The sequence below is a fragment of the Juglans regia genome, chromosome 7, assembly GCF_001411555.2.
Source record: "Juglans regia cultivar Chandler chromosome 7, Walnut 2.0, whole genome shotgun sequence".
NCBI lineage: Eukaryota > Viridiplantae > Streptophyta > Magnoliopsida > Fagales > Juglandaceae > Juglans > Juglans regia.
In genome coordinates, this window is record NC_049907.1 from 5,990,470 (window position 1) to 6,007,862 (window position 17,393).

At 34.0% G+C, this 17,393-nt stretch overlaps 1 protein-coding gene across 1 annotated transcript; it reads left to right on the forward strand.

Annotated features, from left to right (window-relative positions):
* The first annotated feature begins 1,038 nt into the window (after positions 1–1,038).
* On the forward strand, positions 1,039–2,887 carry LOC108985256 (protein FAR1-RELATED SEQUENCE 5-like). The gene is made up of 4 exons (XM_035691387.1): positions 1,039–1,590; positions 1,738–2,541; positions 2,641–2,703; positions 2,783–2,887. Exons 1-4 carry the CDS (start codon positions 1,039–1,041, stop codon positions 2,885–2,887), a joined length of 1,524 nt encoding a protein of 507 aa, XP_035547280.1.
* The last annotated feature ends 14,506 nt before the right edge of the window (positions 2,888–17,393 follow it).

The window sequence follows — 17,393 nt, forward strand, 5'->3', positions numbered from 1 at the left end:
TTCTTTATTGAAAAATGAGAAGAAGTGATAAGGACATACCATCAACTTGTCCAAACTTCACAGCGGACATGCATGGTTACTATGGACCAATTCCTGCGGGGTCATTTGCTTTTTCGCCATATCCAGATGGCTACCAATATCCAAGCAATATCCAAATGGTGATGCAACTGTGTTCATGTATTTATTTTTTTAAAGTTGTTTTTTTTTTTCCTTTTGTTAAAGTGTAATGTTTTGTTCTTTTTGTAGAATATTGGTTACCCGTCTCCTCTCATGACTACAAGTTCCGCTACGAGCAGAAGAGTTGGTGTAGAGGAAGCAACCGAGTGTAGGGAAACTGATATTCCATGTACTTCCTCTAGAGTTGAAGATGGAGACGAAGATAAACCAGATTCACGAGATACAGAAGATGGCACTATCGGGACATCTCAGTTAGATGATGAAGTTGGTGTTGATACAATTGAGGAGCCAAAGTCGGGGATGAAATTTAATTCTTTTGAAGAAGTAATGAGTTATTATAAGCAGTATGCAAAGAAATGTGGGTTTGGAGTGATGACAAGAAGGACTGAGAAGGGAGAGGATGGAAATGTTAGATATGCCACCCTTGGTTGTGCTCGTGGTGGGAAGGCCCGTAATAAGACGTTGAATGTCGCTAGACCACGACCGACAGGAAAGATAGAATGTAAGGCAAAAATTAATGCCTTAAAAGTTGACGGGAAGTTTAGGTTGACAACAGTTCATAATATTCATAACCACGGCCTCAGTCCAACTAAATCGCGCTTCTTCCGATGTAATAGAGAAGTGAGTGACTCCGTAAAAAGAGTTCTAGATACAAATGATTTGGCTGGCATCCGGATGAATAAGAGCTTCGGATCTCTTGTCGTTGGGGCAGGTGGATTTGAGAACCTCCCGTTTTTGGAAAAAGATTGTCGAAATTACATCGACAAGGCAAGACATCTGTGACTTGGGAAAGGTGGCGCTGGAGCGCTTCAAGAATATTTTTTAAGGATGCAGTACAAAAATCTTGGGTTCTTTACATTGATGGATTTAGATGATGAGGGGAGGTTAAAGAATGTCTTTTGGGCAGACCCCCGTAGTAGGGCAGCATATCAGTATTTCTATGATGTGGTCACATTTGACACCACATATCTGACGAATAGATATGGGATGCCTTTTGCACCATTTGTTGGTGTAAACCATCATGGCCAGTCAATTCTATTGGGTGCAGGATTGATATCCAGTGAGGATACAGAGACATTTGTCTGGTTATTCCAGACCTGGTTGAAGTGTATGGATGGTATAGCTCCAAGAGCTATTATCACAGATCAGGACAGAGCGATGAAGAATGCTATTGCCATTGTCTTTCCAGAAAGTCGACATCGATTTTGTTTGTGGCATATACTGAAGAAAGTTCCTGAAAAGCTTAGCTCACATGCTTCGTACAAAAATGGAATGAAAACTGCATTGATGAATTCTGTGTATGACACCCAAAGTGTTGAAGAATTTGAAGAGAGTTGGGATAAGCTAATCACCACGTACAACTTGCATGAGAATGCCTGGCTGCAAAGTTTATATGCTGAGCATCAACATTGGGTACCGACATTCTTGAAAGACGTATTTTGGGCTGGAATGAGTACAACACAGCGGAGCGAGAGCATGAATGCCTTTTTCGATGGTTACGTTCATGCTAAGACTAACTTGAAAGAGTTTGTCGACCAGTTTGATAACGCTTTGAAAAAGAAAATTGAGAATGAAACTGCAGCGGACTTCCACTCATTTAGTGTCACTATTCCATGTATATCAAGATCTCCAGTTGAAAAAAAATTTCAAGATTTGTACACGAATGCTAAATTCAGGGAAGTTCAGCAGCAAATTACCGGCATTATTGATATGGATCCGAAGTTACTTAAGAGTGACGGTGTTGTAAAGACGTATCGCATAGAGGATGAAATTTGTGTTGAAGAGTTTACTAAGAGGGTTACATACTACGTGGACTTTAGTGAGGACGATACAGTCGCAAAGTGTTCATGTGGGTTATTTCAGATGAGAGGGATATTATGTAGGCATATTTTGGCAGTATTCAAATGTAACAAGGTTAAATTTGTGCCAGAAAGATACATTTTAGAGCGATGGAGGAAGGACATCAAAAGGAGATACACGTTAATACACAACAGCTTCGACGCAGGGGATCAACGGGCAGATGCAAACCGATATTCAAGTCTATTGAATATCTGTTATAAGATGATTACCCTTGCAGCGAGTTCAGACAAGCATACTGTGGATGCAACAGGAAAGTTATTTGCAATGATTGACTTATATGGTGACAACCAAGAATCCCCATCGCTGACGGTCACAGGTTCCAATGTTGGTTGTACGGCAAAGGACACAACTACAGGTGGTAGCTCACAAAAAGTACTCAGTCCACTAGCTGTGAGAGGGAAAGGCAGACCCCCATCGTTGAGGAGAGCATCGGGGATGGAGAAACGAATGCGAAAAGTTCAAGCGAAGACGAAGAAAACAGCAGTGAAGGGGAAACGCAAACAGGTGGATTTTTTATTTTTATATTTACTTTACATGTTTAGTTGTAATATAATACTGCCGGAATTGAGAAATGTGTATTGTTTTTTGTTATTTGCTTATTAGCGAGATGGAGGAGATACACCAGCCGTGGCGACTTGCCGGAATTTATTTCCCACTTCACAAAGTGTAAGAATTCTCAAATAATTACATATTTTTATAGTAATGTCGATATCATATTTTTAAATAATTACATTTTCTATTACAGATGCAGTATGGATTGGATGACTCACAACCGCTGGTGTATGGGATGGATCAACCCTCCCCAGTGCAACTTGGTGTCGATGAGACTGAACCGACAATAATGAGATAGATTCAAGTCTTTGTGTTTTGCAATGTAATTCATGGACATATGGTAGATTTGTGTTTTTCACAGTTGGAACAAAGTACTATATTATTTTGGATGGTATGAGAGTTTGTAAAAGGGTGGAAAGATGAAATAGATTTATTGTTTATATTGTAGACCAATGAGCATGAACAGATTTGTTTTGCAATGAATATGAAGGTCTTTGTGGTTGTTTGAAGTGTATTGTTCATTGGGAATATGTCATCCAGGATTTGAAGTTAAACTCCTTTTCCATTTAATTGTATCCTGAATTTAATGTCACAGTAAAATGACACCCTGTTTTTATGGTTGGGAATACTTTATTGTTCCATCATTTGGAATTAATAATAATTCACACGTAGCAAAATCTCATCATAATAGGAAGCAGTGGGGTTAAAAAAAGAAAAAGAAAAAAGAGCACAAGATAGATTACATTTAAGCTACAGGGACAACCCGAAAGGAATAATTCACAAAAATAATTCATTTTTGTTAAACTTCCAATTCACAAAAATTACACGTTTCAATTTACAATGAAAATTAACACCATCAGTTACAAGTTACTGCCTGTCACCACACAACACTAATAAGTAACATGACACAACAACTGAAAAAACCCAATACACCCGGAGTAGTGTTCTTGAACGTCTTATTTCAGCTTCTTGATCCCGAACCAACATCTCTCTCTTCTTGATCTCATCTACACTCTTAAGGACCTCAATCTTCATCTTCTCGATATCATTCTTCATCTTCTCGATATCGTCGAGTATCTTCATGAATTGTTTTTCCTTCCTTAACAATTCAACATTTCTTTCTCGAAGTTTGAGCCCATTCTCTTCAGTACTATCTACCCACTTGAAAAATGTGCAGTACGGCAATCCCTGTTCAATTTTATACATATATAAAAATGTTAGATGTACAAGTAATATTAAGCATTTTTCACAAAAAATTATGTTGTTACCTCTTTGTTGTACTTTGGACATCCTAAGAAGGGTCGTCCGGGATTTCTTCTGGTGTTTGAGTATTTCAATGTGGCTTCAAGCACACAATAGCATAATGGTTGACTCGAAGAAGACAATGATGATGATGATGATGACATTGTAGCTTGAACCAAAAATTGGGATGTCAACTAATGTGGACAGATTTTGTAACCAACTGAAAACAATTCATAAAAAATCTCAAATCCTTGATATTGTAGCTTGAACCAAAATCACAATCATGATATTACCAAATAAAATCAAGTTTCATGATATTACCAAATAAAATCAAGTTTCATGATATTACCAAATAAAATCAAGTTTCATTCATTCCCATACAATCACAATATTACCAATCTGAGGAGGATTCATGTCAATTATCAATGGAATACCGTACATACAAAAGTACTAGGATTTATATGAGAATAATTGGGATGTCAACCAACCAACACAGATTTTGTAACCAACTAAAACAGTTCATAAAAAATCTCAAATACTAAAACCAATTTGAGGTCAGCCAATTGAAATGCATTAAACCAAACTTGTGCAAGTAGAAGACCTAAATGCATTAAACAGGGCAACCAAGCTTCAGATATCAATACCACTGGATCCTCTATGTTGGTTTTTCTCAGTATCAACAGAACCACAACCACAGTGAATCCCAACGTTACACCACATATTTTTTAGTATCAACACAACCACAACCCACAGTGAATCCTAATGTTAGGTCTCAGGCTTTTCTCAGTATCAACACAATCGAAATTACAGTGAAGTGATGATTCAGAATAAATGTTCAGAAAACTCGGAAAGAGATGAAGTTGACGAAATGCTAACCTGTTTTCGAGGTTAAGTAGATTGAAACCCAGAGAGGTCTTCAAATTGCAGTGGAAATGAAGCTCTTCGTGGGTTAGGGTTTCGGGCTTCGATATACATAGAGGAAATACAACGATGAAAAATCCAGAAGATGAAATACGAAGTGGAAATGCTAACCTGTTTTCGAGGTGGAGTAGATTGAAACCCAGAGACGTCTTCAAATTGCAGTGGAAATTAAGCTATTCGTGGGTTAGGGTTTCGGGCATCGATATAGCCGATGAAATTCAAAGATGAAGAAAAAAAGATGAAATGCGATTTCGCCGTGGGGTGGAAATGCTAACCTGTTTTCGTGGGTGGGAAGGGATGAGTTCGCCGTGGTATGTGCTGTTAGCCACTGGGAAGCAGAGAAGTCTCTCTGGTTTCGTGGGGGAGGCGGGGGAATCACACGAAGGGGGAAACTAAGGATGACTAAAATGAGAAAGAGAAATCGTGGGACACGCGGGAGAAAGAATTGTTAGTTGAAACGCAGCGTTTCAGACCTTTGACGTGGCGGGCCCGGGTACGCGGCGTGTACCCCTCCCAAGTGCGAACAACGTTTCTGTAAAGAGATATAATGTAATTTATATATCTCTCTTAGTTTTTGATACTTTTTGTTCTTATATTTTTACAACAATTCATGACTGGCATTCGTCAATATTCTTAAATGGTCAATCTTAAATAATGCCTTGTAAATTGTCAACAATATTTTAAAAGATCTTTTAATTTTATGTATCATCAATTTAGAATTTGCTCTCATTTAAAATTTATGTAACTACATTTTATTTTTCTGTTTTATTTCAACAAATTAAATCAGAATATAATATTCACATTAGATTATTTGTCTTTTAAAACTTGTAATTATCTAGATGAAATATATTTAACAAAAAATCTCACTTTCACTGGATAATAAAAGTATATATCCGACCGCTCCAAACATATAATTTATGGGTTAGGGCTCTGCGCGCCAAATACCCTCGCCAACTAAATTCCATGCAAGGAAGGATTCCTAGTGATGACGCCTCCTGGCTTCGTCCCTAGATTCCATGATCCCTTATCCTATAAATGAGCTTCAAAACGTCCACTCCATCTATGCCTGAGTTGTACCCACGTATAAGTAAGACTGTTCATCTGGGCCGGGTTTTTTCCCCGGCCCGGTCCGGAACCCGGAAAACCGGGTTTCGGTTCTGGGTTTTGGCCCGGATCTAACCCTGGCCGAAACCCAGGTTTGAAAATCGGGACGAACCCGGTCCGAATAAGGGTTATAAATTTTCTTAAAATTCCTACAAGTCATAATTAACTTTATTTTAATAACAACCACATACTATATGTGTATATAGAGTCAAAGATTAAGAAAAAAACAAAGTGAGAACCAATATATTTTTCATCCATTATTATTTAACATTTAGGTATAATTAATTTTTTTGTTTATGTGTGGATGAACAAGCTGTGAAACTTGTTTGATAAAGTTTAAAACAATTAAACATAAAGAAATATGGGATTTCTTGAAATGGAGCACATAATGTTTTGGACGTGTTTCATAACTCCTTCCACACGATCACCTATAATCAAAGAGAGACAGGTTTTGGGAGTTCGTGGGAACGCCTCCGATCGTCATCTTGACGGTACTCTCGAGTCTTTTGCTGTACATTCATATTGGAGTACTGCGTTCAAGGGTAGCTTGCCCTTTTGCTCGTCTCCCGCCTTTCCTCATATTGACCCTTCTTTGTTTTGCGCTTGCATCTCAATCCCTCTTCAAAGTTCCTTTCTTCACATGGTCCTCTGATCGTTCCAACAAACTCTTTATTTGTTACTATGTCATATTCATATTAAAGAGATCCCCCAGAAACAGAAATAACATATTCATTGATCTGATGACCATTTAACTGGAAAATCATTTTCATTAAACAGAAAACAAGAAAAGTGCATATGAAAATCATGTTGTGCTAGAGAGAAAACGCATGGAAGAAGGGCTATTACGGTATTACCTAAGTTCTAAGAATAGAAAGCAAAGATAGATAGATATTAGATCGATCGCCCGAGGTGGAGGGGAGATTTATAAGTGTAAAACAACTTCGTTTGTAACTAAACTTAATTTTTTTTATAAATAGAAATTAGTTGAAGATACCAAATTTTAAAATTCGAAAAAACAGTCTCAAAGTTTACATCTTTTTCTTAAAATATTTAATCATTTAATCAATTCTCAATTTTATCTTTTCGATTTCTCCACTCCAACTCGGTTCATCACAATAATATATTAAAATATCAATAATTAGAAGCTGTTGTGGTCAGTTTTGAATGGTAGAATTGTACATTACATTACAGTACTACTTAATTGATCGACTTAACTTAAAAAAAATGAAAAATTATTTTTGAAATTTTCTGTCGTAAAGATGTAGCTAGACAATTAATATTAGACCATGACTAGAAAAAGAGAAATTCTCTCAATCTAAATATTGCACTTTTTTTTTCATTTTTTTAAAATATTTTTTAAACATTCTTAACCATTAAGGAAAAAAAATTATAAATTCACTAATAATCACTTCCTTAATTATTGTTTTAAAAAAATATTACACCTTTGAGTCACCCAGTAATATTTCATTTTTCATTTTCTAAACTCGAAAAACAGAAAGAAAGAAAATTTAAAACCAAACAAACCAAAGCGTTACATCCTGAAAAAGACATTAATTGTATACATACAGTGCCGAACCTGTGTGCACTGCTTGCATCTAGTCATGGACAGTACTCCTAAAAGCGAAAGAGTACTTCTTGTCGTGCATGATTGGTGTTGAGGGTCCGACTTTCACGTGCCTGCAGTCCCATTCGATATATGAACGGAATGCTTTGAACGTTTTATGTAATTTTCATCTTTTTATGACCGCGTCAGTGTGCAAACATCTTCTATTTAATTGATATTGCAAAATTTGATTTGTTAGAAAAATTGAAAATAGAATTTGATTTGTCATTATTTGTGCAAGCGTCGTGTAATCACTTTAAAAATAAATAAATAAATACTAGATTCACATGAAAAGAAAATTAATCTTTTAATAGTAGATTCTATTTTTTTTCAAAACGACTGTACGGAATTTGCGTACTCCACGACTGTATGTAGCATTACTCTTTATTCATAGACCAATGAGAGTTGATTCTATTAGATATTGCATAATTTTAATTTTAATTGAGCCTTATATTTGCATATATTATCTAAAATTATATATTATATTTTACACAGAGAATAAAAGAACGATAATTAAAATTAGTGGGATAAATAATATTTTTCACAATTTTGAGATGTTATCATGAAATAGCAACTAATTGCCAGCTTTTATCTAATTTTTCTTTTACAACTATTCAAAATATAACTAAAATCAATTACATTTTATTGAAGATATCAACATTAATATAAGTAGTATATCGATCGATGTTCATGTACTCATGTATATGTAATAATCAGAAAAATTTCAATGGCACTGAATTTATTAATTTGAGAATCTTTAGAAACACGATTGCTCCATACCATACATAAGCTTGTGATTGTCTAAAAAATCTTAACAAAGCTTGATTCTTTTTTCATCGTTTGGATATTTTATATATAAAAAATAAAAATTGTATATATAAACTTTCATTTGTGTTCAATTTGTTTCCTATACATGTATATATTAATTTTTTTTTTAGAATTCATATGTATATATTAATTTAATAGATAAAATTGTAGACTCGTTTATTATATGAGCTGAGGTAACAGAAAACCACTCGATTCTCAAAACAACCAGATAAACCAGCTCATACACAAACTCAACCTCTACTTATTTAAAGTTTAATCACGTGGATGATGTGTTCATGCGGATAAGATGCACGTTATACATCATATTAAGTTGTTTGGTATGTGTTAATTAGCATATTATTTATGTATGTGTTGTGTTATTTACGTTTCTATACTAATACATACAATGTAACCAAGAACCTAAGATTCCTGAATGGCAAAGATTTTGACTTTTCAGTTGTGGGTGTTCATCTTTGACTTTGATTTAGTTGCATTCACTTTGTTTTGTGTGGCTACTTCTATAGCTGACACGCAGGATATCAATGTTCTATTTTATTCAGGAGTCCGTACTGCTAATGTTATGACATCGTGGATGATAATACGGGCCCAAAATTTATAAATCATAGTATTATTTACGTAAATTTAAAAACTGAAATGAAGACAAAAAGCTTAATCTTAATTTCTAAGAAGAGATGTGGACTGGATGGATGATGCTATTCAGAGGGAATGTGCGGCACTGGATTCTCCAGCCACGCCATTGCCAACTGCCAGCTGCAACTAGCATTAATTATATATATTTCATTGCAATTAAGCAAGCAACTCGCGATTCAAAAAATTAGTAATCAGGAATATTAAAAAATAATCCTGGAGGCTTGTCAAATATACTGTGTTAGCTTGATCTAAATCTAGCTGTAAGCATAGAACTGATCCTTACGTGGATTTCCAAAAAAAAAAAAAAAAACCAACATTAGGAATGTATAGATTGTGCGTATTGCTTGCTTCATTAATAATAATGGTCCATGGAGTTTAGTTTATAAAAATATGTACCTTATCAATAAATTATTTACTTTATAAACAGAGCATGACATGCAATTATGTTAAGAAATATTTCACTTGTTTCGTGAAAAGACACGATCGAGAAACTGCATGTTGATCAATATGATCATTTGATTGAGTACTATTTATGATTTAGAGAAGTCCATGCATGATTGTTACAAGAAAAAAACACTAATTCGAAATCAGATATTTGCGATGAAGGTGAGTTCATTTTTTAAGTTATGGTTAAAGCGAAAGTATATATACAATCACAAACATAAAAAAAACCCCAAGTTAATGACTAAGCTGGAAGGTGAGGAATAAAGACACGACAACCATTTTCTTACAATTGATGACGGGATCAATGACTGGAAAATAAAAAATTGCATTCACTACAATAGAAACCCTCTTTATAAGGGTGGGATTTTGTCCTAGAATATATTAGGGATGAAAAGATTTCGTCCCTAATTTATCACAATAGGTATGTCGCGAAAGACAATCCGGGACGGAAAAAAAATTTCGTCATGGAAAATATCTTTTGGGATGAAGTTTCCCCGACAACGGGAAACATTTTTGGGAAGAAGTCATTTCGTCCCTAACAAGCATTCGTAGAATATTGTTCAAACTATTACGATATGACACTAGTATTCGAACACTTTAGTTACGGTCGAAGGGAACATGAGGTCGTTCGAATATTGAAGACATGACCGTTCAAATATGATTGACATCCGTTCGAATGTCAAGACTCCTACAATAAGAACTAAACACTACAACAAATATGAGTTTTTTCCACGAATTCTTTTTCCAAGATAAACAATCGTTTCAAATAGTAGGTTTATGACACGAAAATTAGTCGTGGAAAAAAATACAAGTCTTTTGCTACGAGATTACATCGGCGAGTAGAACTTTGTGGGAAAATGACTTTTTGCCACGAAATAAAAGTTTTTTGCGGCGATTATAAGTCGCTCGAAATAAATTTAACAAAAATATGTCCCTTTCGTGGGTTATAAGTTTTGGCCACAAGGTTATTAGTTTTTTGCGGTGACATTATCTCACCGCAAAAAAACTAATACACGAATTTTTTTGGTCGTCGGTTATTAGTTTTTTCTACTAGAATTTTGATCTTTTTGCGGCGACGCCTGTCCGCCACAAATATACTAACCATTTTAATTCATGTTATTAGTATTTGCGGCGGTGTTATGACCTTTTCCAACGATAATAACTGTAACATCCCGTATTTTAGTGTATTTTTATTGAATGATTATTTTTATTTTATTCAAAAATTATTCTCTTATTTTAAAATTATTGGATTTTAATTGGATTATTTTTAGGATTTTTAATTGGTGAAAATTTATTTTTATGTGCTTTCTTAATATTTATTTATTGTTGTGCATTTAAATTGTTTTTCATATTTAATTAATTACTGTGGGATTTAATTATTTCAATTTGACTTTATCATTACGTTTAAATTATTTTATTTAACTTGAGGTTTTGAAATCATTTCCGTTGAATCATTTTTGTGACCCAAGTTATGAGGATTGGACCTCATTTCTTTTCCCTCCATTTTTCTTTTCTCTCCTTTTCTTTTCTCTTTCCTTTCTTTTCCCCTTATTTCTCCTTCGGCCTTCTCTCCCGCACGCGACCCAGCCTCTCTCCCTCTCCCCGTGCATTTCTTTCGTCCGCCCAGCCCATCGCCACCGCGCCGCCGTGACTTGCACCGCCCTGCCCACCGTCTTCCCCACCCACCGACGACCTTCCCCCTTCGATCTCAGCCTCCCTTGTGTCGCCGTTAGCCTCCACGTTCACCACAAAGCCGCGGCACCTCTTGTGCTCGTGCGTCGCCGTCACACCACCATTGGCCACCATCTTCACACCACTTCATCCTCGACCTCTTGGCAACCCATTGGACCCAACCCCACCTCCGATCCGTCACCGGTGAAGCACAACCAACCCCATTTCCATTTTGGGTATTTTTGGCCTTAAACCACCCCTTGTGCCGCCACCCACGGCCAACCTTCACAATCACTAGCTTCACCGACATCCCTAGGCCCTATTCTATCAATTTTGGGTCTTCATTTGTCTCCATTGAAAATTGGGTATCTGTGACCCACGGCCACAGTGTATTTTACACTGTTCTGCAACTGTTTTTCCACTTCTGGCAGCTTCGTGATCCTTCGGAAATTGTTATATAGCACTGTAAGTATTTTCTAAAGAATTCTTGTGAATTTAATGTATTTTTGCACTAATATATTATACTGTATTTGAACTGTTGATTGATTTACTACTAAGCTTTTTATCTGATGCTAAAATCTTTTGAAGAATAGGAGTTTCTTGGTCTAGAATGATGAAAATTCTTTGGGAGAATCATAAATTACCTCCCATTATCATTGTCAAATTGCTTTGAGCGTAAGATACTTCTCAAGGATATTTAGAACTTTCTGATGGAAGTATTAAAGTGGCGTGGGATATGTTGATGTTTTGGGGTAAGTCTAAAATCAAAGGATAGCTTTTACAAAGAAGCAGACTTCTTGAATACAGGAACACTAGTGCTCTGGATATGAGTTTACCTTTTCCACCTGGATCGAAGTTTTTATTTAGGGTTAAATACAAATAGTGTTCCTGTGGCTTTTCTTGAAATCATATTATTTTCTGTGTTTTTATTTGACCTTTTCACTCCCTGTGGTTTTAAGAAAGATCAACTTGGTGCTTCCATTGGAATTACATTAATTACATTACTAAACCATTGGTAACATGACATCAACACCTATCATTGTTTGACATATATAATTTTAACTTTCGTATATGCTTTTTTTTTTTTATAAAAAATATTAGGTCTTTTTTTTTGCCATGAATTATTTTTTCAAGACAAATGGTGGTGGCAAATAATTACCGAATCACACCAAAACCATTTGTGGAAAATAAAACAAGCCTTTTCCCACAAAATTATATAAATTTTCATGCATTGAAGAGTTCAACATTATTTTGTAGACTGTGTATGATCTGAATGTTCTTGTGCCAGAATTTTTCAATTTTGTTGCATCTGAATTAATTAGCCTATCCGAAGCCCAAATCTTTGAGGTCTTTATTTCTACAACCGTGTCGAGTTCTATATTAATGATACCATATAGGTAATTTAATCATTTGAGTAACACTTTCTTGGATAAAAGAGCACAATAGTAAGCTGGAGCGATGTTTGCTTGTTAGCGATGAGAAACATATAACTTGATATATATGTTCATAAGACTGTTCCTTGATATTTTCTAAAAGAGCTGCTCAACTATAATGCCATGAGCCATAAGATCTGTTTATATAGAATTTATTAACAAGTTTAATTTGTATGTAGTGAGCTAGGGTGGCCCCATATATGTATGACAAATGAGCGAATTAATTAAGGTAACACCCGTTAGATTGTTAACATGTCATGATTTGCCATCTCAAAGAATATAAATTACATAAATCATATGTTGGTAGATATAAGGTTTACTACATATATAGGCTTCACAAATTGAAGTTTGGTCAATTAAAAGTGACTATAATAATTTTTCAGCCCATTTCCTATTTTTGATTCAAGTTAATCATGCTTGTCTACATGGTGGATGACTTGTCATACTACATCCTTGGTTGGCACATCCCTAAGGTGTTAAGGTGCAGAATGGAGGTTGGTTATTGTTATTCCCATCTTTTTATAAGACTATGGTTCTCAAGTAGCTTAGACCAACTTCAAAGTAGTTGGATATACACTCTGGTCAGAATATAACTTTATTTTTGTCTCTCTCTCAGTAGATATAATGTTCACATGTTACATTGAGGTTGTAATTCAAATATACATCTCGGACATGGTCAGTAGTAAAGTTTTCATTATATATAGATGTGTATATATATTGATAGTTGAGCACAAGTTACATGAGACTAATGGCTGTGTAAAAAAGATATAGTTTCATAACTTTATTCTATCATCCCATTAATATTAGCCTTGTGGTTATTATGTTGATGATGGTAGGTGTTAGAAAATTCATGATTGGTTGTTATTGACATTTACAAATACTGAACTGAAATAATTTGTAAGCCATTGGGTGGTTTGGTTGGTTAAAACTAGTTGGTTTGTAGGGGCACCAAGCTCAAAGACTATTCCAAGCATGCTTCAATTACCTGCATTAAGTCACCCAGATTATCCATGCATGATGATTTGTTTTTTCTAATTTGGTCCATGCATGATGACTTGTCAGCCATGAGAACATAACTAATTGACAAGAAATATGTAGTGACAGGCAGGACCAAGTATTCTGCTATAGCAGAATAAATTGAAGAAATCATCATGTATACGTCACTAAGTATTTAAAATAGCATAATAGTTGGTAGATATATATATATATGTATATATATATATATATATATACTTTCATGCTTTATATGAATACAATAACTTATTACTTATATAAAAAAAAGCATATATATATATATATATATATATCTACCAACTTGCTCGAAATTAATTTGAGATTCAACTCCTATGACATTTGGCATTTTCCATGCATGACCCTAGGATATTCTTTTTGGGAAGCCTCATGATTTGTGATTAATGCACTATGAAAATAATTAAATCTATGTACAACATGTTACAACAATTATCATGTTACAACAAAACTTATATGGATAATTAAGCCTCATTATTTGTGATTCAACTCTTGATATCATTAGTAAGCTTCCTAGCCCGTCTCACTTCCTTGGCCATATAAGTATTATCAATGGACATAGTTCTCATCAGAAACATTTCCCATCAATACCCAACATGAATGGCCAGACTTAGGAATTGGTGTATGAAATGAAGAGGGATTCAGAAGAAAGACGTCAGCTTTAATTTGGCCAGTTCTTTAATATAATTGTTAACTATTTTCCTGTAATTTGCCTTTGGTAATGGCTATTGTAATGTTCTAGCTACTACTTTTTCCTAAATAAATGTTTTCTATTGGCTAATACAGTTAAGCATGGCTAACAATTTGGTTCGGGTGGATTTTTGGACACCATGCTTTGTGGATCAAGAGGGGAATATTAATGATATTTTCAAGAATGAAGATTGTCTCATTGAATCAGCATTACTATCACATGAGAGGTTTACTGCAGTGATGTCATTTAGTCCCAAGGCTGCATATCATCCATGCTGTTGGGTTGTATTTTGGTTATATTTGCTCTATTCATTGTATTTTGATGGCCTTAATTGACTTGTTAACCCAATGGATAGAATTGTAAAGTACAATATTAATTATGTATAATATATGTTACCAACTTTGGTGGTTTGGTTGGTTAGTTTTTTGGGTGTTGGTTACATTTGTTGATGGATTATTGTGTTAAGAGAGGTTCAATACAGGCCTATTTGTGGGATAAATGTAGAAAGTGACTATATTTTTAGTTGGATTGTTTGTGGGATTGATTGGCAGGAAACCAATTTTTTTTTATAATGGCAGACATTACTTCATAAAACCTATTTATGAGGAGTTGATTTGGTGGGAAAACAGGTGTAATGAAACAATTGTATTTCCCATGACTATTATTCCTGGGTAATTAACTTTTTTGACGTATGACTTTGATGGGAAATATAAAACAAAACTGAGTAAAAAATGATATTCCTACCGATAATTGTAATGAGAAAATCTCTTTTGCCATGAAATAAAACTCGTGGGATATAGTAATGATCGCTTTTGCTACGAAATGAGGTTAACCGGGAAAAACCATTTACAACCACTTCAGTTCATAGTAAGTTATCTTTTCCCACCAATTGATTGTGGCGGGAATATCCTATTTCCACCAAAAGTCACCATCCAGAGTAATGTTTTCCCTTGAATGAATTGGTGGGTAAAACTTATAATACATGACTTTTGCCACAAAGTTCATTTATGGATATAGGAGATTTTCCGTGAACTACTGCCATGGAGGATGACGTTATTACTGACCACGAGTTGATGTTAGTGAACTTATTTGCCACAAAATTAAAATGCGTTATCCACCATTTATGTCGTGGCGAAAAGGGTGGTTTTACCCATGAAATAAAAAATTGGTGGAAAAAATATATTTCCCCACCCGTTTTATTCCACGAGTCTCCCACGACAAAACTTGGTGGGAAATATTTCTTTTCCTAGGAAGTATACACTTTTTTTGACCGCACCCCCTCCTGGGAAAAACCAAGTTTTGTTGTAGTGAAAATTAGATTGACAGTATAACAGATAAAAAAAATCGAATGAAATTAATATAATGAAATAATGCATTACCTGGTATACAGGCTCCTCAGTATGGAGAAGAAAGTTGTGTTTGATATAATTTTACTTATTCTTAAATGATGTTTCTATTTTAACCTGAGTAATTTAAAAAAATGATCTAAACATTCTTATGCCAAAATTATCACGTCATCACTTCTCAAACTTTAGATAATGTTCACTTATTATTACTTCATTTGTCTAGGCTTGAGAGATTGTGTAGTGAAGTAACAAAGAAAGCCACACATTTCTTCCGGATAATTCTTCGTTCGAACATCTACAAGACAAGAAGCCTATATATACTTATTATTGGCCGTCTTGTAAATTAATTACTAGATATTAACTTCTTTTTTTTTGTGACATGTTATATGTATTAATATAGTTTTTTATCTACTTAATGGTTTTACACAATGGGCATCATGTAAATATGTTTACATATGATCAATTTTTATATTTAATCATGAAACTAAAACAATGTAAGTAAGAAACGGGCACTATGAGTTTGACCATTGTGTAAAAATGGCCCAATATATACTTCACGCCCATACTATATACAATTCTCTTGCCAAAATGTCCATTCAAACTACAATTATACGTTTGAATAGAAATTTATGTTAGTTCAAATGTTGTACCATAAATTCGAACAATAAATCTATTTGGGGACGATATATTATCGTCCCAAATTCTTCCGTCCGAAAGTCAAGTATCTTCTTCAAATGATAATTGGACTGCTGGGATTTTCTGGGACGGACAAAAAATTATTCCCTAAAAGTGACATTTTGGGATGAAAAGAATTTCATATCAAATGTTTTTCATCCTTAAAGATCAGTTTTTTATAGTGATTACACGATCTGAGTAGCTATAATATATATTACTCTTTTTAATCAGTGATCAATAGATTTCGAAATAGCTATTTTGAATATGATTTGATTATGATAAACTACGTTCAAGAATGTTCTTAAAAAGATCAATTCAAATAAAAGAGAAAAAAATCAAGAGATTGATCAAGAGATCAACTAATTAGTTGTAGTACTTGTGGTGCCTTTCTCCATCTAGAAAACTTTCAATATTGCATTCTCTCTAAAACAATCCCAAATAACCTATACCTTATTTCCTCCGCTGAGGGAAAGGCCTCCTCTCGTTTCCACCTTATTTCCTTATGAATAAAACTACTTTGCCCTCTCATTTTGACTACTCTATTTGACCGCTGGTCAAAATTTTTTTTTTTTTTTTGTTTTTACTTAGTGATTAAGGAAGTGATTTTAAATGTATTGATGTATTTTTTTTTTATTTTTTAAAAATATTAAAATGTATTAAAAAAATATGAAAAGAAAAAAGAAAAAAAAAAGAAGAAGAAAACCACTGGGTTTTTATTTCATTATTTTATTCATAGACCAATATTGAGAGGGTTTTTTTTTTTAATTTTTTTTTTAAATTTTTAATTTTTATAGAAATGATAATATCAGACCAATATTGAGAGTTGATTCTATCAGATATTGCATAATTTTAATTTTAATTGTACCATATATTGCATAATTTTATTTCTTGATTCGATATTAAATTATCTAAAATTACTTATTATATTTTACTTACTTAATTATTAATTATTTTGTATTATATTAAGAGAGAATAAAAGAAGGATAATTAAAATTAGTGGGATAAATAATATTTTTCACAATTTTGAGTTATTATCATGAAATAGCAACTTGCCAGCTTTTATCTAAATATTTCTCTTTCACAACTTTTCAAAATATATCGATCGAAATTCATGTGTATATGAAATAATCAGAAAAATTCCAATGGCACTGAATTTATTTGAGAATCTTAAGAAACGCGATTGCTCC